Below are 24,121 nucleotides of genomic sequence, written 5' to 3'. Positions count from 1 at the left end.
GGTAGGGCGGAGGTGATCCATCCACCATGCTAATAGGCCCCTAAGTGTATTCCTTCAATTTTAAATTTTTACATTTTTAAACTCTGAAGAAAATTACATATTTATATGTATTTGTGCCCCCAAGCGCTACCCTCTCACCATCTGCCATGTTGAATAAAAACCCCTGCATTACTTCACATTCAGAGGCCTTATTTCTCTGTCACCAGGCCCCTCCATGCCAGACCCTGAAAAAGGCAGACGTTACCTGCAGCACATTAGATATTTTTTTGAGCAGTCACGGAGAAAAGGCCCAGCCCGGGGTGTCTTAACAGTGTCAAACAAGGGTCGACCTGATAAAGCTGCATTCCGGCCCGAGCAGGAGGCGAGCAGAAGCCCCTCGGCAGAGATAAGGCCCAGTTTTGCTGTCGGCTCTCAGAGATAAGTGGGGCCCATGTCAAGGGAAACCTCCAAGACAGTTACACAAGGGGTGGACAGGAAGGGCCAAACCAACTGCTAGTATGAAGCAGCAACACTTCTACAGATGAGAGCAATCTGCATGCTGCCCTGAGCTAGAGATAAGACCAGACATGCTAGTCACTCTGACACCCAGGGCCCTCCCTGGCCAACAGAAAGGAAACAGCCTTCATGGAGAAGTCTGATAAAGTTACGCAAACAGGCATTGCGAGTTTTAGCTGACCTTGCTGCCCCCTCTATGCACCCACCCACCTATGACTCATTACAGTGAACGCCTACATGCTCATATCTTTTTCTTTCCTTCTGCTTGGAGGGCTCCTCCCTATGTATGCAAAGAATGTATAAATATTGTACTCTGTGAATAAAGCTCAGAACTCTCCTGTGCCCGCTTGGCGCTGGAGCTCTCCCTTAACTCGAGTTAATGCAATAAAGCCCATTGACTCTAATACCACGGACTCTGCTCCTCATTTATGCTTGACCCTTTTGATATTTATTTATTTATAGAAATTATGATAGTGTAAATAATTTATTTACGAAATATTCTGGCGCCCGAATAGGTACGCATCCCCTTCCCCACGCGCCGGCGATGTAGGTACGGCCCCTGCCCCCTTCTACAGCCTAGACGGACTTCAAGTGTACACGCCAGCGGGACTTCCCGCCAACTCCCTCAGGCCCACGGAGGAGGCGGACTGCGACCAGACATCCACACGAGGCGGTGAGGAAGATTGCGGAGCGTCCTGACCCAGAGCCCAACCCGTGAGAGAGCCGAGTCCGAGGTCTTCAGAGGTCCGCCAATCCTGCGCAAGCGTCAAGCGTCCGATGACCAGGTCTTCAAGTTCTGCTTCCCGGTGAGTACCACTGAGAACGCATAAAGACGGGTTCATTTAATGAACACGGTAAAGACGTGTCTCCTTCACGAGACCGGTATGGTTGTACTGTATTCCAGTACATAAGTATATGTTGTATATGTTTTGAGTTTGAAATTGTTTTAGTTAGGTTCCAGCATGCCGTTGTTTTCAAAATTGCGTAAAATAGGCACTAAAAAGGGAATATTAGAAGATGCAGTTAATGTCCCGCCAAGAGATACTCCCGGCCATTTTATGTATAACAAACATGGCATCAGCGCTATTCTCTATTTAGACCTCTGGGTAGATTACACAAAGGATCTAGAGACGGTGCATAGATGGCCTGCGACCGGCACATGGGATTCAGAATGTATTATGAGAGTAGAGGAACAACTATGGAAAAGGAAGTCGAGGCCCTCGCAGAAAGAGGCCATTGAATTATGGTGCAAAGAGGCTAATAGGAGGGCCCTGAAAGAACTTAAAGCCGAGAAAAGCAGGCAAATGTCAGAACAGGCAAAAGAAAAAGAGTTACTAGAAGAGGGTGAACAGGTTTGAGTGGAACAAATGGATAGGGAAAGAAATGCTCTTGTTGCTGGTATCTACCCTGTACTCTCAGAGGAGATTGCAGAGGAAGTTCCCCAAAATGTACCCCTTAAAATTAAACCAACGGCACCAGAGGCGTTCCTTTCCGCCTACCTAGCAGAGCCACCCCCAGCCTACATAGACGCACCATTTCCCCCGCTCCCACCAGAGGCCGCGCCCCAGCCAGTCCAGGACCAACAACAGGTTTCCGGAGGTGCGGAAGGGGGGGGGATAAGGAAATAAAGGATGACGTTGAACTCCCTAGATGTATATATGATTTACAGCCAGGTATTACTGGTCCAATGCGCGCCATATCAATACGAGTAAGGCAAGCCATCGCAGAGCTAGATGGACTGCCTGATATGAATACACATTTAGATGCCTTGTATGAGTTCATCAGAACAGGACGGAACCATGAATGCGTAGCTCAAGCTATGGAAAATAGAAAAGTAAAAGCTAAGAACAACATCCTCCGTTTTATTGTCAACTGTCTGATCAGGGAATGTGATGAGGGTGATGGGGACGTGGAGGTTAGTTTAATAGAGTGGAGCAACAGCATCAATGACGGTAAACATGATAAGGTAGCGCAGACAGAAGCAATGACGAATAAGATTAAAAAGAAAATACTAGCAATACGTAACGCCGAGAAGGAAGGCAGGGATAGTGTGTCAGAGGAAGGGGATAATAACGAGACGCCAGACAAAATGAATTTTCTGGGCATAGCACAGCACTGTAATGGCGCCAAACACCATCGACCTCAGAAAACAAGGGTTAACAAGGAAACAAACATCTCTCCTGAGGATTTGTTCCAAACAACTGAAAAAGCCCTAGACCATTGGATAGACGACGAGCCACCCCTCACGCCACATGAGAGGGAGTTGGCTCGGTCGGCCACCCAGTGGGTGTCCCAACATCATGTATATAATCCCGACATAGTGGCCCAGATGTTCCTGAGCCTCCCACCACTCGAACAACACCTGGCCAGCATCTATATGGTCCAACACTTGATCACGTTGTATGAGAGCCAATATCACCACCCTGGCAAATTATATAAAATACTGGAAAAGGTAATACTAGATAGATGGATGGAACGGGGCCCAGAACTGATTAACACCATTGTAGACTTGCGTCTCCAATATGAGCAATTCCTGTCCGCCTCAATGACACCAGACCCTCGCCCCAGAGGACAGTACCCTCTGCGAGAGGTCCACCCCATAAGAAAACAAGATGGCACTGTCCAGCGGGTATATGTCTATACCCCTCTCACCAAGCTAAAAATACTGGAAATGAAGAGGTTGTTACCTTCCCATGATAAAGACCCGGGGGGGTTTCACAGAGAAATAAAAGATATACTCCGCATAGGAGACTATACTTACCCTGATATCCTAAGGTTACTAAAGGCCTTGTTACCAGCAGGCATTTACGAGAAACTTAAAGAGAAAGACTGGGATGTGGGAGATAAAATGTTGAAGTGGGCAGAGTTGCAAGCTGAAGATGCAGGTAGGGCCCCGGGGGATGGCCTTGGTGAAAAAATTAAGGGGCTCCCCGAACTCCTTATACAAATTTTACCAAGACTATTGACGACTAAAAAGGAAGACTGGGATGCAATTTCAGCCTGTAAACAGAAACCAGAGGAAGACACGAGCGATTACTACACTAGGTTGGAAAAATGTTTCGCTGTCAACAGTGGTTTAAAACACAGTAGTGAGGCCTATCCCCACCTTTTTGCGACCAAACTGGTAGATAACGCCCTTCCTCAGATTAGGAATAGAGGGCTGAAGGTTGAGAGCACTTGGCAAGCAAATAGCCCCTCACAAATGTTACAGATGTTGCAATACCACCAAAATAGAATAAGGGAAGAGCAAGAACAAGAAAAGAAGCACATGAAGGATACAAAAATGAAGGTGCTAGTTGCCCAAACAGTACCTGCAAACACGAACAAGAATGGTACCGCACCCACTAAAGGGACCTGCAATTATTGTAAACAACAGGGTCACTTTGTAAGGGAATGCCCCGCCCTAAAGCACAATATAGCCACAGGTAAAACAAAGGAATGGCCCTATACACCCAGACAGTACAACACTCAACAGACACAAGTCCCCACCCCGCCGCAGGTTCAGACGCCCGCTGCCGCTGCACCTCAAATGAATCAGTACACGCAGTCAGACTACCCAGAATACCAATCTTTTTCATGAAACAGCCTCGAGAGGGAAGATTGCTTGCCCCTTATCCCAGTTCCTGTGGACCAAGAGGGTCCTTATGTACATGCTCGTTTGCTGGGGCAAGATAGAAAGTTTCTGATTGACACAGGGGCAAGCAGGACTACCATCAGTCATGACGAGGTCCCAGGGGCACCTCTCTCGGGCTCACAGAATATATCCCTGGGATTTTCTGGAAAGCCAATTGTCAACAAAGTATCAGAACCAGTCTCTTTAGGGGTGGGTCCACTGACACGCACCACAGACCTACTACTCACTAAGACATGTCCAGAAAATTTACTGGGTATAAAGACCCTAAAAGAACTGGGAGCAGTTATCTGTTGCTCACCAGAAGGAGTAAGACTGTTTTTGAGTGATTTCAAAGGGCATTTCACGGTTAGAGATTTTGATCCCAGACTTCAGGATGTCCCACAGTATCTATGGGCACAAGGTTCGACTGACGTAGGTTACATGGATATAACACCACACGAGGTCACTCTTAAGGAAGGAGAAGTCCTACCCCGAATACGACAGTACAGGATTCCACCTGAGGCTGTAACAGCCTTATTAAAAATAATTCAAGAACTCATTGAACAGGGGGTGGTGGTGGAGACAGACTCGAATGTGTGTAACTCCCCCGTCCTCCCTGTTCTTAAACGCACAGACCCTCAAGCACCCCCAGTTTACAGACTAGTAGTTGACCTTTGAGAACTGAACAAATGTGTGGTCCCACAATACCCAGTGGTCCCAGACATTTCCTCATTATTTACTGCCATTGATTCTGAGGCAACATTTTTCACGGTCATTGACCTGAAGAATGCATTCTTCAGCATTCCAATACATCCTGACAGTCAATATCTTTTTGGATTCAGTTTAAAAGGACGCAGCTTTAAATTTACAAGAGCTCCCCAAGGCTTTACAGAAAGCCCAAGTGTTTACAGTCAGGCATTAAAGAGACAACTTGACAGTATTAGTATGCCTACTAACACAGCATTAATACAGTACGTGGATGACATTCTCATCACAGCAAGATCAGAAACTGACTGTGAAGAGGCTTCCCTCACGGTCCTTCATTTTCTGGCGGACAAGGGGCACAAGGTGTCCCCTTCGAAGTTACAGTTCTGTGAACAGCAAGTGGCTTACTTAGGGCACTTGCTGTCCAAGGAGGGTAGGCAGCTGACACAAGAACGAATTAAATTGATTTCCAACATTTCACAACCCAAAACACAGAAAGAAGTACGTGCATTCATTGGCCTTACTTCCTATTGCAGACAATGGATTCCCCAGTATGCCCACATAGTCAAGCCACTCATACAATTGCCTACATTGGAGGCAGCCACCTCTAACGTCCTCCCTTGGACATCAGAGCACACCTTAGCATTTGAGGAACTAAAATGGGCATTATGTCAAGTGCCAGTTTTAGCCACTCCTGATTACAAGAAACACTTCACCCTGTTCGTGACAGAGCGGGATGGAACAGCACTATCTGTCCTCACACAAGACCAAGCAGGGAAACACAAGCCATGTGCTTATTTTTCTAGTACACTGGACCCTGTAGCACAGGCTCTGCCAGCATGCTTGAAATCTGTTGCGGCCACAGCTTTGGCCATAAGACAAAGTGACTCAATAGTGCTGGGACACTCCCTGACAGTACAAGTACCACACGCAGTGGAAGTTCTCCTGAATAGGACACAGACACAACACCTGACTGTAGCAAGATTGACAGGATACGAGCTGACACTATTTCAACCCCACATAGAGATTAAAAGATGTAACATACTCAACCCTGCCACTCTTTTACCCTCAAGCACAGATGACACCACACCCCATGACTGTGTGGAAGTAATAAATGTAGTGACGAAGCCAAGACTAAACTTGACAGATGTTGCACTCCCAGACCCTGGCATAATGTTTTATGTAGATGGATCATGCATGAGAACAGGGGCAGGAGAATTAGTGGCAGCATACGCCGTAACTACTGACCATGAGATCATAGAGACACAAAGAATAGATATCCTGTCAGCACAAGCAGCAGAGCTCATTGCTTTAACGCAAGCCTGTAAACGAGCAAAACAGTTAAGGGTTAACATCTACAATGATTCACAATATGCGTTTGGGGTAGTTCATGACTTTGGGGTACTATGGAGGGAGAGAGGTTTTCTGACCTCACACGGGGCCAAGATACAGCATGGCCCTCTCATACAGGCCTTGTTAGAAGCAATACACCTACCTACAGCCATAGCGATCCTGAAATGCAAAGCACACACCAAGGCCACAGATGTCATTTCCCAAGGTAATGACCTGGCAGACCGAACTGCTAAACAGACAGCTCTGACTCCAATTGACATAACAAACTCACAGGTATTACCACTGACAAGGACTATGACAGTCAGGGATCCCTCCAAAGATGTACAAGATATACAGACCCATGCCACTCCAGATGAAATAAAGAAATGGACTGAACAAGGAGGGGTCCAGACTGACCAGGGTTGGATGACTAAAAACAAAAAGACATGGTTCCTCCCAGATTCTATGGTACAGGTGATAATAGAGACAGCACATAGCCCGGCACACTTGGGAGAGAAGGGAATGTTGGATGGCCTGCGGAATATCTGGTTTAACAAATACTTGCGAGCAGCAGCAAAACAGAAAGTGAAGACTTGCATGATTTGTTGCCAATTCAACCCTGGAAAAGGCATCTCAGTGGAACAGGGTGGATTTCATCCCCCTGATCACCCTTTGAGGTTCTCCAAATGGATTATATCCAAATGGACATATGTAGAGGTTACAAGTATGTCCTGGTAATAGTGTGTGCCCTAACCAGATGGACAGGAGCTTACCCAGTCCCAGATTATACTGCAGTTACAACAGCCAAACAGTTGGTGAGGGAGTTCTTCCCGAGATACGGGTTGCCACGTGTCATTTACTCAGACAATGGCCAGCCCTTCTCCTCTGAGCTCATGAAACAGGTGTCCCTTCTGTTGGGATATACCTGGAAGTTCCATTGTGTAAGGCATCCCCAAGCAGCAGGTCTAGTAGAGAGACATAACCAGACCCTCAAAACAAAATTAGCTAAAGTCTGTGCAGAAAAGGGCGTGGATTGGATGGCAGCCTTACCGGTTGCCCTCTTTTACATGCGCATGTTAGCTCATTTTAGAACCGGCCTATCCCCATTTGAGGTGGTCTTTGGAAGACCGCCGAATATGTGGGGTACACCAATGCCTAAAAGAATAACTGATGTTGACAGTACTATGCTCACAGATTACCTGGCTTCCTTGATGTCTGCACTACTCTCTTGCCGTTCGCAGGTTGCCGCTGCCTTCCCTGACAACACCCAGGTCGAGGACCATGCCAAAGCCCCAGGGGACTGGGTGCTAGTGAGGAACTTCGACCGGACGAGCCCTCTGGACCCCAGGTGGAAGGCACCAAAATTAGTCCTGCTGACGACGAGGACGGCCATCAAAGTCGAGGGAAGAAAGGGTGGCTGCATGCCAGTCACTGTAAAAAATACTTTGGGACTACCGGAACATTTGCTAAAAACAAAGACAGTACAGACTTTGAGCCCCCCTTTCTGGAAAAGACTCCCCAGCAAGAGTACACTTCCAAACTGAGATCTAGAAGGTCAGTCGACGTTTGATTGTCTAAGTCCACCCGGTGGTGAAGCGGTTGAACATGATGTCTGACTTGAATAAACTAGTGAACAGTAAAGAAAAAAGGACTAATATGAGAAAGAAATACTGCAAGCTATTACACAGCAGATGTATAGTGTCTCTGATTATTGTACTTTTTATGAGCATTGTGGTAATAAGTATTGGCTGGCTCTTACATGTTCTCTATACACCTGCTGTCTCACAGAACGCCACCATAGTACACTCACATGTTGAGCTCCCAGTACACTTAGAGAACAGAAGAAATGAATTTAAGAACAATACTTTCACCACCCTTTTACAACAGCATCAACTGGCCATAAACACATCCAACTGCTGGGTGTGCGGTCTTCTTCCCCATACAGTTGCCAAAGGCATGCCTTTCATCACTCTCCCTTTTTCTTATGAAGGCTCTTGTACCGGTTGGTGGGAAACAAACAAAGCTTCCTATATGGCCAATACGGATACAAAAGAGCAGTCTCAGCTCAGATATCACCTATACATTTTATGTTGGCGAGGTGAAAAGAACAGGGCATGTGGTACCCACTAGAGCAGGAAGCCTATGCTGACCACGGTAACAGATCTAATAAGTTATATTATCAGTATATGGACAGGAGAAAAAGATCAGTTTCACCTGTTTTTGTGGCATCAACGAAAGCCCCTTTTTGTGTCCAAAGTAAAGGAAAGATACGTATGGGTGATAGCATCTGCAATCACACAGTCAATTTGAATGGAACAAACAATACACGGCTTATAGCCGCACAGGGCACCTACTTCATATGTGGGGATAAAGGTTATACATGGCTCCCACAGGGCTGGTCCGGCACTTGTTACATTGCTTTTCTCCTTCCCCCCACCTACACTGCCCCTGCGGACTATCATGAAATTGAGCCTCTGACTGTCTATAACAGACGGCGAAGGGGGGTCATAGATACAGAAGATACAGCAGGGCAGGAGGCGGGAGACTTCTTTGCCGGAGTCATTCCATTTTGGGGTCCCATGGTAAACAGCAGGAACATCCGCCACCTCACACGAGTGGTGCAAAACACGATAGATGCAACGGCAGGTGCCCTCTCTAATCTCACAGCCGAGGTGGTCGCGGACAGACTCATGACCCTACAAAATCGCATTGTTTTAGACATCGTTCTGGCTGACCGAGGTGGTGTATGCAGATTGATCTCCACGAGTTGTTGTGTGTTTATTCCAAATAACGCACCTACGGTATACCAAGCCATTGCCAAGCTACACAAGATGTCAAGTCAGCTAGACATGGATAAAGGAGAATGGTCCTTAAACAGCTGGTTGTGGGGATTAGTAGCAACATGGGGATGGAAAGTGTTGACTGTAGTAGGATCAATACTGTTTATCATCTTCAGTTGTTGCCTCTGCATCCAATGCGGCCCGGCCATCTGCGGTCTGTGCGCCACTGCCTGCATTCCCCGTCCACATGTGCAGAGCTGAAAAAATGAAAAGATCATGTTGCAAGAACACATTAACGGCCTGATGAAAATAGAGGTGTATTAGAGGGGTGCGCTTGGGGAAAAGGAGGGAATGAAGAAAATTACATATTTATATGTATTTGTGCCCCCAAGCGCTACCCTCTCACCATCTGCCATGTTGAATAAAAACCCCTGCATTACTTCACATTCAGAGGCCTTATTTCTCTGTCACCAGGCCCCTCCATGCCAGACCCTGAAAAAGGCACACGTTACCTGCAGCACATTAGATATTTTTTTGAGCAGTCACGGAGAAAAGGCCCAGCCCGGGGTGTCTTAACAGTGTCAAACAAGGGTCGACCTGATAAAGCTGCATTCCGGCCCGAGCAGGAGGCGAGCAGAAGCCCCTCGGCAGAGATAAGGCCCAGTTTTGCTGTCGGCTCTCAGAGATAAGTGGGGCCCATGTCAAGGGAAACCTCCAAGACAGTTTCACAAGGGGTGGACAGGAAGGGCCAAACCAACTGCTAGTATGAAGCAGCAACACTTCTACAGATGAGAGCAATCTGCATGCTGCCCCGAGCTAGAGATAAGACCAGACATGCTAGTCACTCTGACATCCAGGGCCCTCCCTGGCCAACAGAAAGGAAACAGCCTTCATGGAGAAGTCTGATAAAGTTACGCAAACAGGCATTGCGAGTTTTAGCTGACCTTGCTGCCCCCTCTATGCACCCACCCACCTATGACTCATTACAGTGAACGCCTACATGCTCATATCTTTTTCTTTCCTTCTGCTTGGAGGGCTCCTCCCTATGTATGCAAAGAATGTATAAATATTGTACTCTGTGAATAAAGCTCAGAACTCTCCTGTGCCCGCTTGGCGCTGGAGCTCTCCCTTAACTCGAGTTAATGCAATAAAGCCCATTGACTCTATTACCACGGACTCTGCTCCTCATTTATGCTTGACCCTTTTGATATTTATTTATTTATAGAAATTATGATAGTGTAAATAATTTATTTACGACAACTCCACCGAGTCGTTCAAACCCCACAAGTTTATCATAGGTCTCATCCCTTTCTCTTTTTTCTCTACTGGAAACATGTTGCTGACAAATTACTTTACACCATCCTTCACTTCCACTATAGCTCCTTTATCTTCCGATTCCTGTACTTCCATGCTTACCAAGGCCAAACATTCTACATTGAACCTTATCATCCCTGGAGAGCAGGTTCTTTTTTTAAATTTATGTGATAACCTAGAACCGTTTGCAAAACCCATGGACGCCTTATTACTCGAGTCCAATTTCCATAAAATTGAGCAAGTCTGCTGCCCATCTTTGGAGGGGTAACAGTAGGGTATTTCCTTACCTGAACCTCTGGAATGTCAATCTTTACATCCTCCTCTGCCCCCAACCTCTTTGTCACTGGGGATAGAAACCACCTGACTGAAATGAGGTCTGGTAAGAGCTGGATCTCATAGAAGCCCTTTTAATACCCGGTCCTCGGCCGGGGACCCGACCTCTTGTTCTCCTGGCCCCTCCAAAAGTACGTTTGTCAAAACCTTTTTTAATCTCCCTTTGGGATCTCTGGAATGAACTGACTGGCCCCACAGACTTGGACATCTCTGTAATGAAATCATCCCAGAATAACAACCCATTTGCTCTCTGACCTGCCTTGTTATTTGCTAGTTCCACCAATTTGGGGTCAATTTTAAGTAAACTATTCTTTCTGCACTCATCAGATAACGCAGTGTTTGCATTCCCTAACATTATTGTCTTAGCTCCTCCAAATTCAGAGCTTTGTTTGCAAATTAAGCCTCCTCAGCCATATCAAATATCTTTATGATCAGGCCAGTCATGTCCAACAAACAATCCTGGTACATTTTAAGATCCTTATCAAGTCACCTTCTGGGGTCCGAGACCCTCTTTGCGTATGAAGGCTATAATCTTCGCATCAAGCCCAGGAGTCGCCATATTCTTAGTGGCCGGAGTAGATTGGGCACTCAGACCTCAAATTAGGGCCTAACATCCTTGGGTATCTGTCTCTTTAACCAAGTCTCTACAAACTCTGCCACGTTAGCCACCAGTGACCATTCTGGAGATAAAGGATGATTAATAGCATTGAGTCAAACATGCATTCACGCAGAGGTTGTGTAAGCACCTCAGGATCCCTTCCTTTCTCTCACAGATTTCAAAACTCTTCCTCTACTTCCTCAAAGTCAAAATCAGAGGAGCAACTTATTTCCACCTCTGCACTGCCAGAGGTCTCATCACACTGTGGAATGTTTACGAGCCTCAGTCGGCCTTCTTACTGAGGACTCTGGACCCCTCACTTGGTTCCTTTGTGTGTCCTTGACACTGTCATGATTTGGGCTACCACAAATCCTTTTGTCTGCAATTGGCGCTCTATTTTTCTTCACCTGAGTCCGCACCTCAATCAGATGCTTTATCTTACTGCTAACTTTGCCACTTTTATTATCTGCCAGCCCTTCCCCAGCTGAAAAAAAATCTCTCATCCTGAACGACAAGCCCTTTGCTCTGTATTAATCATTGAAGGGTTTCTCCATTTTGTTATTTAAATCCATTAGAAACTTAGTCAACATTTCCATAATTCTCTCCTCCAAAGTACTCTCCATGCTACCCAAAGTACTTGGCCCACTCATCTTCAAACCACTAACTACTTTGAAACGTCCAAACAAATGCAAGCTCTCTAGTTCTCAACCTGACCCAACTGCTCCAATAACCCAATCCTGTTAGCTGTTCACAAATGTAAACCATTGAAACGATCCTCTAAAGTCAAACCTGTCAACTAATGAATCGCATTGGAAATGCACAAAAATTCCCAAGCCCTTAAAATCCCCGCTACGTTGTGTAACAAAAAAAGAGTAGCCCTTCCTCATTGTTCCAGATATGCTAAATCCAACCACACTCAAACTGGACTGATGTCGTAGGCAGAGCGAAGCCCCTACACATGTGACCAGAGATGCTCGCGCGGATCATGCTCGCGCAGATCAAGACAACAATGTCTGCCACAAACCAACTGCCAGTGAAACTCAAGTGAACCGGTCAAGAGATGAACGTGGCTCCCCACATGGTCAGCGACTAGCTGCCGCCTCCCCCCCAATCCGGCACCCAACACCCAGGAACGTGGACACGAGACGTGTTTTACTTTTTGGAAGGCGGGCGCTAGTCGCCCGGCCGTATTTATTAAAGTATGAAATTAAAAAAGGTTTTAATTGCATAATCAACAATGAATACAAAAATCAGCAGGACATTCAGTTATACAATTGTTATCAACAAGTTTGAGAGCCTGGCCTTAACAAAACTCTAATACAAGTTGTTCCTAGCTTAAACTAAACATCCTACACTTGATTTTTGTACATTTCTGGCCATATGGCAGGGTCACTACCGGTGTCAGGTCCTACAAGCTGCGCCTCCCCCCTAGAAGTGCGCATGCGCAGTGTTACCCCGGGAGTTGCCCGGTCTACGCCCTAAACTCCATTTACCCACTAAAGGAGGGCCCTTACTCTGCGCCGGTGGCGTCATGAGTCCACGCGCGCGAGGTGGCTACCAGCCTAAGGAAAGCGTGAACTACTCCTACCCGCGCTCCTTTGCATATTACCTTGCCCCTGGAGTACTGGGAGTGGCCCGCAGGCCCCTCCCCCCGGGCGGGAACCTCCATAGGATGATGCCCGCCCCCTCAGACCTCAAATATGTGCTCACCGATAATGACCTTACCGCATGCCCCATACCTAATAAATACGACGACCTATGGAAAAAATTCTAAAGGACAACTACACTGGCTAATAAATAACAGTATCCACGCATAGCTAAAGGGGAAAAAGGCCTAACGACACATGGCATAAAATTACAATTCGGTTCACTCATGTTACTCAAAATCACAATATCAACGTATAGCTACTAAGGGAAAAAAGGCCTAAAGACACATATCTTCAAATACAGTTCACTTCACACATCACTTTTCTACAAAGGGAAAAAAGTCCTAATAACAGATCACAAAATACAACAACAGCCTACTCTCTCCCGCGGTCCCTACCTTTGAAACTTACCATTAAACCGGACATATCGCTGCTTAAACTTTGTACCAAGGGATGGTGGGTGGGAAACAAAGAAGCCCCGAACGCGGGGCACCACGTTCAGCGAGGGAGCGTCCAGGGACAAGGGGGTCTCCTGGGCGCTCCCTACCTCTTATTCCCGAGGGGCCGGGTGGCCCCTCCTATCGCCCGCCCCCCCCGACCCGGAACCACTCCATTGAATCCGGGTCAGGAGGGGCGCCGGCCAATCGGCGGTGGGCCGCGCCCCCAGGGCACGCCCCCACCGTCGAAGGACCCGAGGAGAAAGGGGGTGAGACGGTCGCCGCGCCGCCATGCGTGCGGGGGGGCCGAGGGCCCCCCCTTTTCACATGGTCAGCGACTAGCTGCCGCCTCCCCCCCAATCCGGCACCCAACACCCAGGAACGTGGACACGAGACGTGTTTTACTTTTTGGAAGGCGGGCGCTAGTCGCCCGGCCGTATTTATTAAAGTATGAAATTAAAAAAGGTTTTAATTGCATAATCAACAATGAATACAAAAATCAGCAGGACATTCAGTTATACAATTGTTATCAACAAGTTTGAGAGCCTGACCTTAACAAAACTCTAATACAAGTTGTTCCTAGCTTAAACTAAACATCCTACACTTGATTTTTGTACATTTCTGGCCATATGGCAGGGTCACTACCGGTGTCAGGTCCTACAAGCTGCGCCTCCCCCCTAGAAGTGCGCATGCGCAGTGTTACCCCGGGAGTTGCCCGGTCTACGCCCTAAACTCCATTTACCCACTAAAGGAGGGCCCTTACTCTGCGCCGGTGGTGTCATGAGTCCACGCGCGCGGGGTGGCTACCAGCCTAAGGAAAGCGTGAACTACTCCTACCCGCGCTCCTTTGCATATTACCTTGCCCCTGGAGTACTGGGAGTGGCCCGCAGGCCCCTCCCCCGGGCGGGAACCTCCATAGGATGATGCCCGCCCCCTCAGACCTCAAATATGTGCTCACCGATAATGACCTTACCGCCACAGGCCAGTATTGTTAACCGACGATCTGGCCTCCCCCTCTAGCCCCTGCCTAAGGACACACTCCTCCTATCCCAGCCCTCTAGCCAAGCCCAGATATTGTCAGACCATAGGACATTACCCTCTTCTGTCAAATGGACCCCGTCCTTCAAGTAATACTTGTGACCCCAGATGCACCCATGAGGTATTGACTGTAACACGGGGGTTCGAAACAACCTATCCAACCGTGTGTTGATCCTCTTTACCGAGTGATTCAACGCCCTGACCGAATGACCCCCCCGCCACTGAAGTCGAGGTATTAGTTGTGACCATACTAGTGTGCACCCGGGGCAGGTCCTAGCTATCCAACCCGCTGTTGAGATAATCTCCTCAATCAAGATGCGCCTGCCCAGTGTTGCCAAATCGTTCTCCCCAAGGTGAAGTATCACCACTGACGGTGGAGACTGCTGGCGTGCTAACAGCCCTTGGAAGAATCCCCTAAACTCGTGAAGACACAACCCTCCTCTGCCAAAGAACGTGATATTCAACCCTAGTTGTGCCGCCCTTTCCTTCTTGTCACCTGACAGGAAGACACATTCCGCTTGCTTCACATATGAATGACCGACGATCCAGACATTGTTCTTTGTTGTTTCCTGTTCGCCGCTCCGTGCCGATGAATATTGGCGGTGCCCGACGACAAATTCCTCCCCTGCGTAACAGGTCTGAGAAACTGTAAGAGAGCGGAAAGAGACCAAGCGTGAGTGACAAGTAATCATAGCATGTCAATCCGAACATAACGTTTATAGCAGTCTGACGACCACCTCCCAATTGTCTTCACTCTTTCCACTGGGAGGCCCCCCGCCACCGCCTCAGTTGCTGCCCCAATCCTGAAGGAATGAGATCCAAAATCTTTAGGATCAAGACCCGCTTTTGTAACCCCTATTTCGAACACTCTCCTGAATTGATACCTGGTCAAGGGGCTCCCATCGGCGTGACAGAGCAACGCCCTGCCTGCTGAACCGACCATTAGTCCCATGAGAGATTCTACGTGCCTCACCGGGCAGCACGGGTTGGCGGGGGCCCGTTGCAGAACTATGGTGTGACCCCTAGCTTCTTGATCGGTCTTTGATTTCTGGATAATCACCCACATGGTGTCACCCCTTATCGTCACCCCAGCCTTCTGCAAGCCACCTAGTATGTCAGACTTGGATCCTGCCACAAGTTCACTAATTCTCAGCGCCCCATAAAATGCCAGGGAGAATGCCGCCTTAAAAAGAAGCACTTCCCACTCCGAGTTACAAACAATCTCCAGCATGCCCAGTAAGGCTGTTAGCCGGGCCAACCCCATGGGCTTCCTCTTATCCTTCTGGTGTCCCTGAATACGGCGCCATCCCCTTAAAGCCTTGCGTATCATAAAGGTATTAGTGGGATCCCGGAAGCCCCTAGCTTGAGCGAAGAATGACACTGCTGCCCTATGTCTGGTCGCCGCTGCCACTGAGCGCCCCTCTTTGTGCATCCATTCTAAATAGGCTGCAAACCCATCCTCCTTCGCCCAAAGCACTTCCCACTGTGGCCCCAAGAAAGAACAATAAGACAGAAACGCCCCTTCGTAAGCCGTCTTGGTCCTGGGGGCTAGGCTAGCGACCACGAGGTCCTGTAATCTGGGGCACCAATCTGCCAAAGTACTGCTGGGAAGTGTGCTGGCGAGGGGTCTGCTGTGGGGAGATGTTCCCTGAAAACCTGCATTTTGAAGCGAGAAAGGGAGTCAGCAGCATTGTTTAAAACACCAGGGACATGTTTGGCTCTAAAATTAGCATTCAGTTTAAGGCACCGCAGAACAATTTCTTTGATCAGACGAAGTATGAAAGGACACCGCGCCCCCTGCTGATTGATACATTCCACCACTGTCATGTTATCTGACCAAAACACCACTGATTGGTTACATAGGTGTTCGGGCCAAACCATCAGTGCCACCCATATTGGAAAAAGTTCCAGGAAGCCAATGTTGTTGAGCAAACCCCATGTGTTCCATTCTTCTGGCCATTGTTGAGCGACCCACCTATTCCCTAGGATGGCACCAAAGCCCACACTACCGGCCGCATCAGTCCATAGTCCCAACTCCGCCGATGTCGTGAGCGGGCCGGGCCAGACCACCCTACCGTTAAAATCCTCCAGGAATGCCATCCAAATAAGCATATCCTGGCGAATTTCAGACGATAGGCGCGTGCGGTGGTGCTTTTCCCTCAGCCCCCTCATCGCGTGCGCGATGGAGCGAGAGAAGGGGCGAGCCATTGGGATGATTCTTAGTGCGAAATTCAATTGCCCTACCACCTCCTGTAATTGCTGCAAAGTGACCTTCTCCTTCCGGAGGCATAACTGTAGCGATGTCTTGAATTTGCACACCTTGTCCTTAGGTAGTCTAAAACATCTCTCCATTGAGTCAATCTCGATGCCCAGAAATTCCAAGCAGGTGGTCGGGCCCACCGTCTTCCCAGGCGCAAGCGGGACCCCAAAAGCCCGCATGAGCACGCAAAATTCCTGCAATGCCAGTGCGCACTCCTGAGAACCCGCTGTACCGAGGAAGAGGAAATCATCTAAGTAATGCATGACCCTTTGATGGCCCGTCACTTGTCTCATGGCCCATTCAAGAAATGAACTAAACATCTCAAAGTAGGCGCAAGAAATAGAACAACCCATAGGCATGCATTTGTCCATGTAGAACCTATCCCTAAAGGTGAAACCTAAAAGATGCTGGTCCGCCGGGTGGACTGGGAGGAGGCGGAAGGCGGATTCTATGTCTGATTTCGCCATCAGCGCCCCGGGCCCAGCGGCCTGCAATAAGGTAACAGCCTGATCAAAAGAGGCGTACTTAACACTACAGATACCTTCGTCAATGGCATCATTCAGTGACGCCCCCTTTGGCGCTGACAGGTTATGAATCAATCTGAATTGCCCCTTCTCTTTCTTGGGGACAACTCCCAGTGGGGAACACACAAAATTGGGTACTGGCACTGCAGTAAAAGGGCCAGTTATCCTGCCTAAAGAAAGCTCCTTGTCAATTTTGGCGGCCACAACAGCCGGATTGTGTTTGACTGATAATTGATTTCTACAGTGCGCACTGCCTGTGTATCCCCCGGCCGGGATCCTAAAACCTTTAGAAAAACCTTCCTGGAGTAGGGTGGCCGCTTTGTGGTCAGGGTATCTGTTCAACAATGGAATCATTGCCACAACATCCACTGGAGTGGGGGGGCGTAACCTGTCTGACTTATAGTGGCTTTCCCCTACCCCTCTGTCCTGTGTTACCTTGCTTGGACCTACAGGTAGTTTCTGGATGAGAGGGGTGCCCACAGGAGGAACATGCATGCCTAAACTTACACGCGGCCCTTGTGCAGGTACGCCTATTAAAATCCCAGCACACCCCTTTTTTCTCTGGCCCACCTGCCCTAAATTTCCCAGGTACTTCACTCGTTTGGGGGGGCCGAAAGGGCTGCTGCGGTCTAGGGAACACCTTGGCCGCACCAAACTGAGGGGGAGGTGCAGTGTCAGAGAACTGTTTGTGCCAAGCCAAGGAATCTACAGAGTCCCATGGCAACGATCTATTGAATTCCAATGCCTTCCTAAAATTGACATCATAACCCTTCCATGCTTCCCCAGAATACTGTTGACTCCACCCCACAATCCTGCTCGAGTAGCAAGCCAATGCAGCCTGCAGATCTGGAGGACGCTCAGCCTTAATTGCAGTGAAAACAGCCCATGCTTGCATCCAATTATTGAGATTTTCCTCAACCCTGAACCTAGTACACTGCGCCCTCCATTCACTTGGGAGCATCCACTCTTTCAGTGCTTTTGCCTGCTCCATTTCCCTATTATCCAACAATAAAGAATAAATGTACACGTATTTATCAGCCCAAATCATTTCTTTCACAGCTAATGACACATGCTGAGCTAGATTTTCGCTCCTGGAAGGTATCACACCGTCCCCCAAGAGCGGCAATGCCACTTCCTTACCAGGTGTGGGCACCGAGGGCGGCTGCCCCTTAACTCCGTCCGGCTGGGGAACACTTGGACCTGCAAGGGGAGAAGATATTGGCAAAGCAACACCGTCGGTTACCGTTGCCGACCTGATTTTTTCCACAAATCTTGCCGCCTCTGCTGCATGGTCTGCAGAAGTCGGGAAGGCTCCCCCTTTTTGGAGCCATGGCATCATGGCCGTTAACTGAGATACCAGTTCGGGTGGCATCGAATCTATATTCCCCCCCGGGACAACAGGTACCACTGGGGTTATGCCCGATGGTCCTGGCACAGGTGGCAGGGCGGGCGCCGGGTGAGGCCAGCCTGTCCCCGGGGTTGTGGGCACCGGTGCGGGAGCAGACCCAGCGTCTACTGGTTGACCTGCCGGCACCGGCACCACAGGGGCAATGGGTGTAGGCACATGCGGGGGTGGGACCACCGCGGGCGGTGCGGCGGGTAACGGATCCACTGGGCCTGGGGTGGGGACCGCCTCCTTGGGTCTTTTGGACCTAGGTTTCCCTTGTGGGGTGACAAATTCCCCTCTTGGCACTGGTGCCACCCTCTTGCGGATCGGTCGCCCGGACGGGCCCGGTGCCTCACTCTCTCTGTCATCCAACCGAGCTTCCCGCTCCTTAATTTGTCCTAGCTGTTGCTTAATGTCGCTCATCTCCCGCATCATAGCCCGCATCATAGCCTCCATGTTGGACCCCCTTTTTCCACCCCTTGGGCCCGGCATGACGCTTACCCCAAAAAACACCCGCTGCCTACTCTCTTAGTTCCCAACAGGTCAACTGTGTGTACCTTGCAGATGGAGGGTCACCAGGGGGCTTTCAGCACCATGCAACGGCGACCGCAACACCAGCGGCTTGTCCGCTTATGTAAGGGGTGAGTAAACCTAATGTAGACCCACCCGGCGGCCACCAGGAGCAATGAATGCTAGCCCCCCGTACCCCTCTTACCGACCAGTCCCGTGCACTCGCCGGCGGTGATGATCCGTGGTCACAGCCCTCAACACGTCGTGCGCCCTGTCTGCGAGTGAAACGCGCCAATAATGTAGTTAAGGTTGCCTGGAATTGAAAACAGGTATTAATACCATGTAATAAAGCAGGAAAAAAGTCTTTGAGAAAACCGACTGCGGCTCAGATCCCCACCACTTTGCGTGCTGGATGCCCTTAGGTGGGCTGATTGTAGGCAAACAGACCCCTTGTTTTTCAACAACAGTGGAGGCTTGCGATTACAAAACAATGTCAATCATACAAATCAAGCTGTATTCCCAGATCTATAAACCTTAATTCACTTCGGGTAAGGACATGCACAGGTAATCATTTAATAATTAAAACAATACAGTAGTGAAAAACATTCCAGAAGTGTCCCCTCTTTTCACGAGAATTGCACACTTTACATCCAGCACAATGAATTACAAATAAACGCTGCCCTTATCACAATTCCCAATAATAATCACCGGTGCCCCTCAGTGCCTTAAAGCGTTGGCATCACAAAACAGTACAAAACGACGTAAGCAACAACCCCTGTCTTATTACTATACTGTGGATACTTCCCTTCACAGTTAACGTGCCCTGTGGCCTTATGCGAGTAAAATAACTGGCCGCTCTCGCTGGGCTTCCCCCACCCGTGTATACACCGTCAATCGATTGCGGGGGATAAACACAGTGTTTTGTTGTCCCGCGCCTATGTTAATTCCAACCCTTTCCAAACACGGTTTCGCGCTCTTTTCGCGCTATGGAGAACTCCTCCGGCGTCTTGCAGCCGGCCCGCTGCCTGTCCCCGTACCCCGTGCCACAATACCTTATGCGGGCACCGAGCGCTCCGCTTTCAAATTAATCCCCTGCCTGGGAGTCCTCACTTAAACGGTCCGGCTACCGCCGCCGCTCCTTTCTGACTCGCGTCCCTCACACGCTGCTCTCCTCGCCGGCTGGTCCCACGCGGCTAGGCCGATGTTCATGCGGCGCGGCTGGAGCGTGATTCTAGCAAATGACGAAGCAGCACGCCGTCGCCTCCGCTACCGCCGCCTCTGTTTTTCCGCCTCGCGTCCTGGTGATCTCCCGATCCGCTCCTTCCCGTCACAGCGCACCTGAAACAAAAAAGGAAAAAAGATCACCAAACAAAGAAGCCCCGAACGCGGGGCACCACGTTCAGCGAGGGAGCGTCCAGGGACAAGGGGGTCTCCTGGGCGCTCCCTACCTCTTATTCCCGAGGGGCCGGGTGGCCCCTCCTATCGCCCGCCCCCCCCGACCCGGAACCACTCCATTGAATCCGGGTCAGGAGGGGCGCCGGCCAATCGGCGGTGGGCCGCGCCCCCAGGGCACGCCCCCACCGTCGAAGGACCCGAGGAGAAAGGGGGTGAGACGGTCGCCGCGCCGCCATGCGTGCGGGGGGGCCGAGGGCCCCCCCTTTTCATATGCACCAAGCTCACTTAATGATGGCCGCCCTCGTGAGATGCAACGCGTCCATCCAAGCATCGCACAAAGCAGAATGAAGTGCCAACTGGCGTGCTGATTCAAAACCCGGACGAGTTCCGATATGTTTAAATAAATAATGTTTAAATAAATAAAATCTGAATTATAAACAGAAAACGAAGCTCAGCCTATAAATGATAAAGACATACAATGTACATTCTTCTAGAAATGCCAAACTTAATCAACCAAAAAAATACTACTTTGGAATTACGATCGCAAATCCATGCTCATCGCCTACATGTATTAAATAAATATAACACACACAACACACATTCGTCCCTCAGAGCTGCCAAACAAGTACTTATTTCAATGCAGCAGCAAAAAAGAAGGAGGATTGGGGGGTTCTACAGTTTAATAGTGTTGGAACTGTGTTGTGTTTCATGCTCTTGCGTTCTTAAAGGGCGGCTGTTTGTAGTGGCATTAAAGGAGACTGAAATAATGTTAGCTTCCGGTCTTGCCATAAAATCCACTGGCAGATTTGCATTTGCCATAGAGATAATATGGCACAAGTAATACTTCCAGGGGATTCTCAACTGCTGTTGAATCCTCCAGTGGAGGTTTTACCAATACCTCCACACATTGTAGCATTTCCCACTATTACCAAACCTTAAATCAGGCACTTAGGGCCTCAATTACAGTTTGGTAGAGTCATCAACTGTAAATTGGCAGAGCCACCGCTGGACAAATCTGCATTTGTCTTGCATTATTTAGAGAAAGAGAAACTGTCGGATTTCCAACAGCAAGACTCAGCTGGCTGGGCTGTCAGATACCGTTTCCCTAGGGGACCAGGCACCAGTAGACTGCATTGTCCCAGTGGTAGGCACTCTTCCCAATATAGGGCAGAAAGTCCTTCAGTGATCTTGGCAGGAAAAAAACGTAATGCACAGCAGACCAAACAAGCATGGTGCCCACTAGGCATTCATTTGTCCTTTCAGTGCATCCTTCACACCAGCAGATGCACTAAAGGTACAGAGATCCTTGACAAGTAGGTGGGGATCTCTAAATATGCCGGGCAGTGGTCTGCCAGGTATGCAGAAGGTATGGTTTCACCCGGCGATCTGACAAACAATAATTGACCCCCTAGTCTGTTTAGTGATCTGCTTTGTGGTAAGCTGTGGATATAAAGGTGAGAGTTAGACAAATACAATTTACTCTCTTATGATTACATTCACTACATCCTTTACTTTCCTTCGGGTAATTAAAGGCAGTTTTAGTCACCAACTCGGGTTTAGCCATCTGCACTAAGTCCAAACTAACTCACTGGTTTATCACTGGGTGATTTTAGGGTGGCATGGAAACTTAATGAGAAATCTACACCTATTCCCCTCAACTTTTGTAAATATTTTGTGAGGCTTGTGAACCAGGTTTATGACTTTTGAGGTGGCCTTACAACAGCAGACAGAACTTATATGTAAGACACTAAATGGCCATTTTCTACGGATTTAAAACACAGAATGGGATATGAGGGTAAATAGATTTTTGACCATTTGACACAGAGCTTAATCTGGACAAACTATGGAACTGTTTGTTATGTGTTCAATTTTCACATTCACACTACTTTGTCATTTCTGAGTGAGGGGAAGTTACCAAGTTTGTACATTTGTAATAATAATAAATTGTTGTTTATAGCAATTGGGTATAGGGGGTAGCTGCCAACCTCTGGGCACTTTGATGTATATTTCAAAGAATACTGTTTTAAAAATATTTTACTTAGTGACTAGCTACAACACATTCTGCATGAATTAAACAGCCAACAGATTTTAACTCAGCCCTTCAAGTTAGACAAATTAGACAAAGCATCAAAGTTCTGAATTGCAATCAAGTGTCACCCGAGGCTGTACTGTTCAACTACATATGTTCTAGTGCATGTGATTATGGCTCTCTAAAGAAAAAGGCAGACTACCAGTTCATAATGCAGAGCTTTCCTAAATCAAAATATGTATGTTGGGTACTACGAACATCTGGGGTACTGGAGCCTAATGCATAAAAGCCCTACCTTGTCTATGAGAAATGGCAGTATCGTGAGGTGACAGACGTCATGGCCATAATTATAAATGGTTCTTCTTGACGTGGCCCTCATTATAAGTGACCTCTTCATTTTGATGGAGTTGGTAACAACTGATATCGGCACCACTGAGATTATGAAATCCATGCGGATACTGCGGATGTATTTATCCTCACCCTGAGACATCTGTGTGTGAAACCCCAGAGAAAAATTAATAATTACCAGGAAGACCCAACCCGCATTTACTGATTCTCCGGTAATTTTTAATTTCTAAGGAAACCTCAGGTCCCACCTTTAATCCCATTACCTCCACCCTCTCAGAGTTACAGGTAATACTGGTATTGGTAACTTAGGACGGGGTGGGGAGCAGACTTACCAGGACCAAATCTGGGCCACGTATTGTGAGGGCCACTCTGAGCAACCCATTGTGATCATGAAGCATGTCTAGCCTTTCAATACAATCTTCCCCATTTAATATCAACTTTCTCGAACCATGGCAGTAGATTAAACAATGTTGCACTCACCACAATACCATATCTCAGATTCTATATGACTGTAAGCAGAATTCTGAACAATATTTTGCCTTGCATTTTGGTTTATAATGCTTGCAAGTCAAAAAGGAAGCAGAGTTTCTAACTTGCTACCTGAATCTTGATTGGTTAGAATATGTGTGTACATATGCTAGGAGTCACACTTTTGAATTGTATGGTGTGCATGGTTAGGAAACATTTGCATTGCTCACTGCATTAAAGCAGGACAAATATTTGCCAATCTTGAGTTCTCTGACTCCTCTTTGGCACTATTAGACATGCCCATGATAGACTTCTTTGTCCACTCTGCATTGTGAGCTAAAAGAAGACTACAAACCACCAACTCAATGCACTGGGTGTCTGGTGCCCAGTGGCCTGGCTGAGAGACCACTGCCTATGATTGTGTGGTCTACTGTGCATGTAGTACGAGCAGAGTGCTCACATCCTTCCTCCATGACTCCCCAGCCACTGACATGGCATGGTAACATCCTGGGGACATCCATGTTGCTGTCCGGAAAGCAGGCAGGCTGTGTGTAATCATTGAAAGTAATAGGTTTGTCCATCTCAATGAGGGCAACGTCATTCTTTTCCGTCTCAGGGTCATAATGCTCGTGCATGTAGAGCGTTTTAAACTTGCGAACTTGAGTCTCCGGTCCAAGCTCAGAGAGCTGATTGGCCCCCGCCACCACTCTCCAGCTGTGAATATTCCTAAAGAGAGAAAGAAACACAAGTCATAGTATTGGAAACCAAGACCCAAAGATAAAGCAGTTACTTAGAAGAGTTTAATAGCAGATCACATAAAGAGGAGTCATGTGCCAAACGAGAAACACAAGAAGTGTCAATAAAAAACACAGATGAAAGTCACAGGAACTCAGGACTTGTACTTAACCC

General features: G+C 48.2%; 1 protein-coding gene across 1 annotated transcript in view; it reads right to left on the bottom strand.

Moving 5' to 3' along the window:
- The window catches only part of ACR (acrosin), a 135,922-nt gene that overhangs the window by 27,242 nt on the left and 84,559 nt on the right, over positions 1–24,121 (bottom strand). Inside the window, exon 3 of the mRNA XM_078648936.1 lies at positions 23,673–23,938. Coding sequence (XP_078505062.1) covers positions 23,673–23,938 — 266 coding nt within the window. The remainder of the gene's footprint in view (positions 1–23,672; positions 23,939–24,121) is intronic.

This window comes from Lissotriton helveticus, chromosome 1_1 (genome assembly GCF_964261635.1).
Source record: "Lissotriton helveticus chromosome 1_1, aLisHel1.1, whole genome shotgun sequence".
Taxonomy (NCBI): Eukaryota; Metazoa; Chordata; class Amphibia; order Caudata; family Salamandridae; genus Lissotriton; species Lissotriton helveticus.
This window is presented reverse-complemented; position numbering and strand designations above follow the sequence as displayed.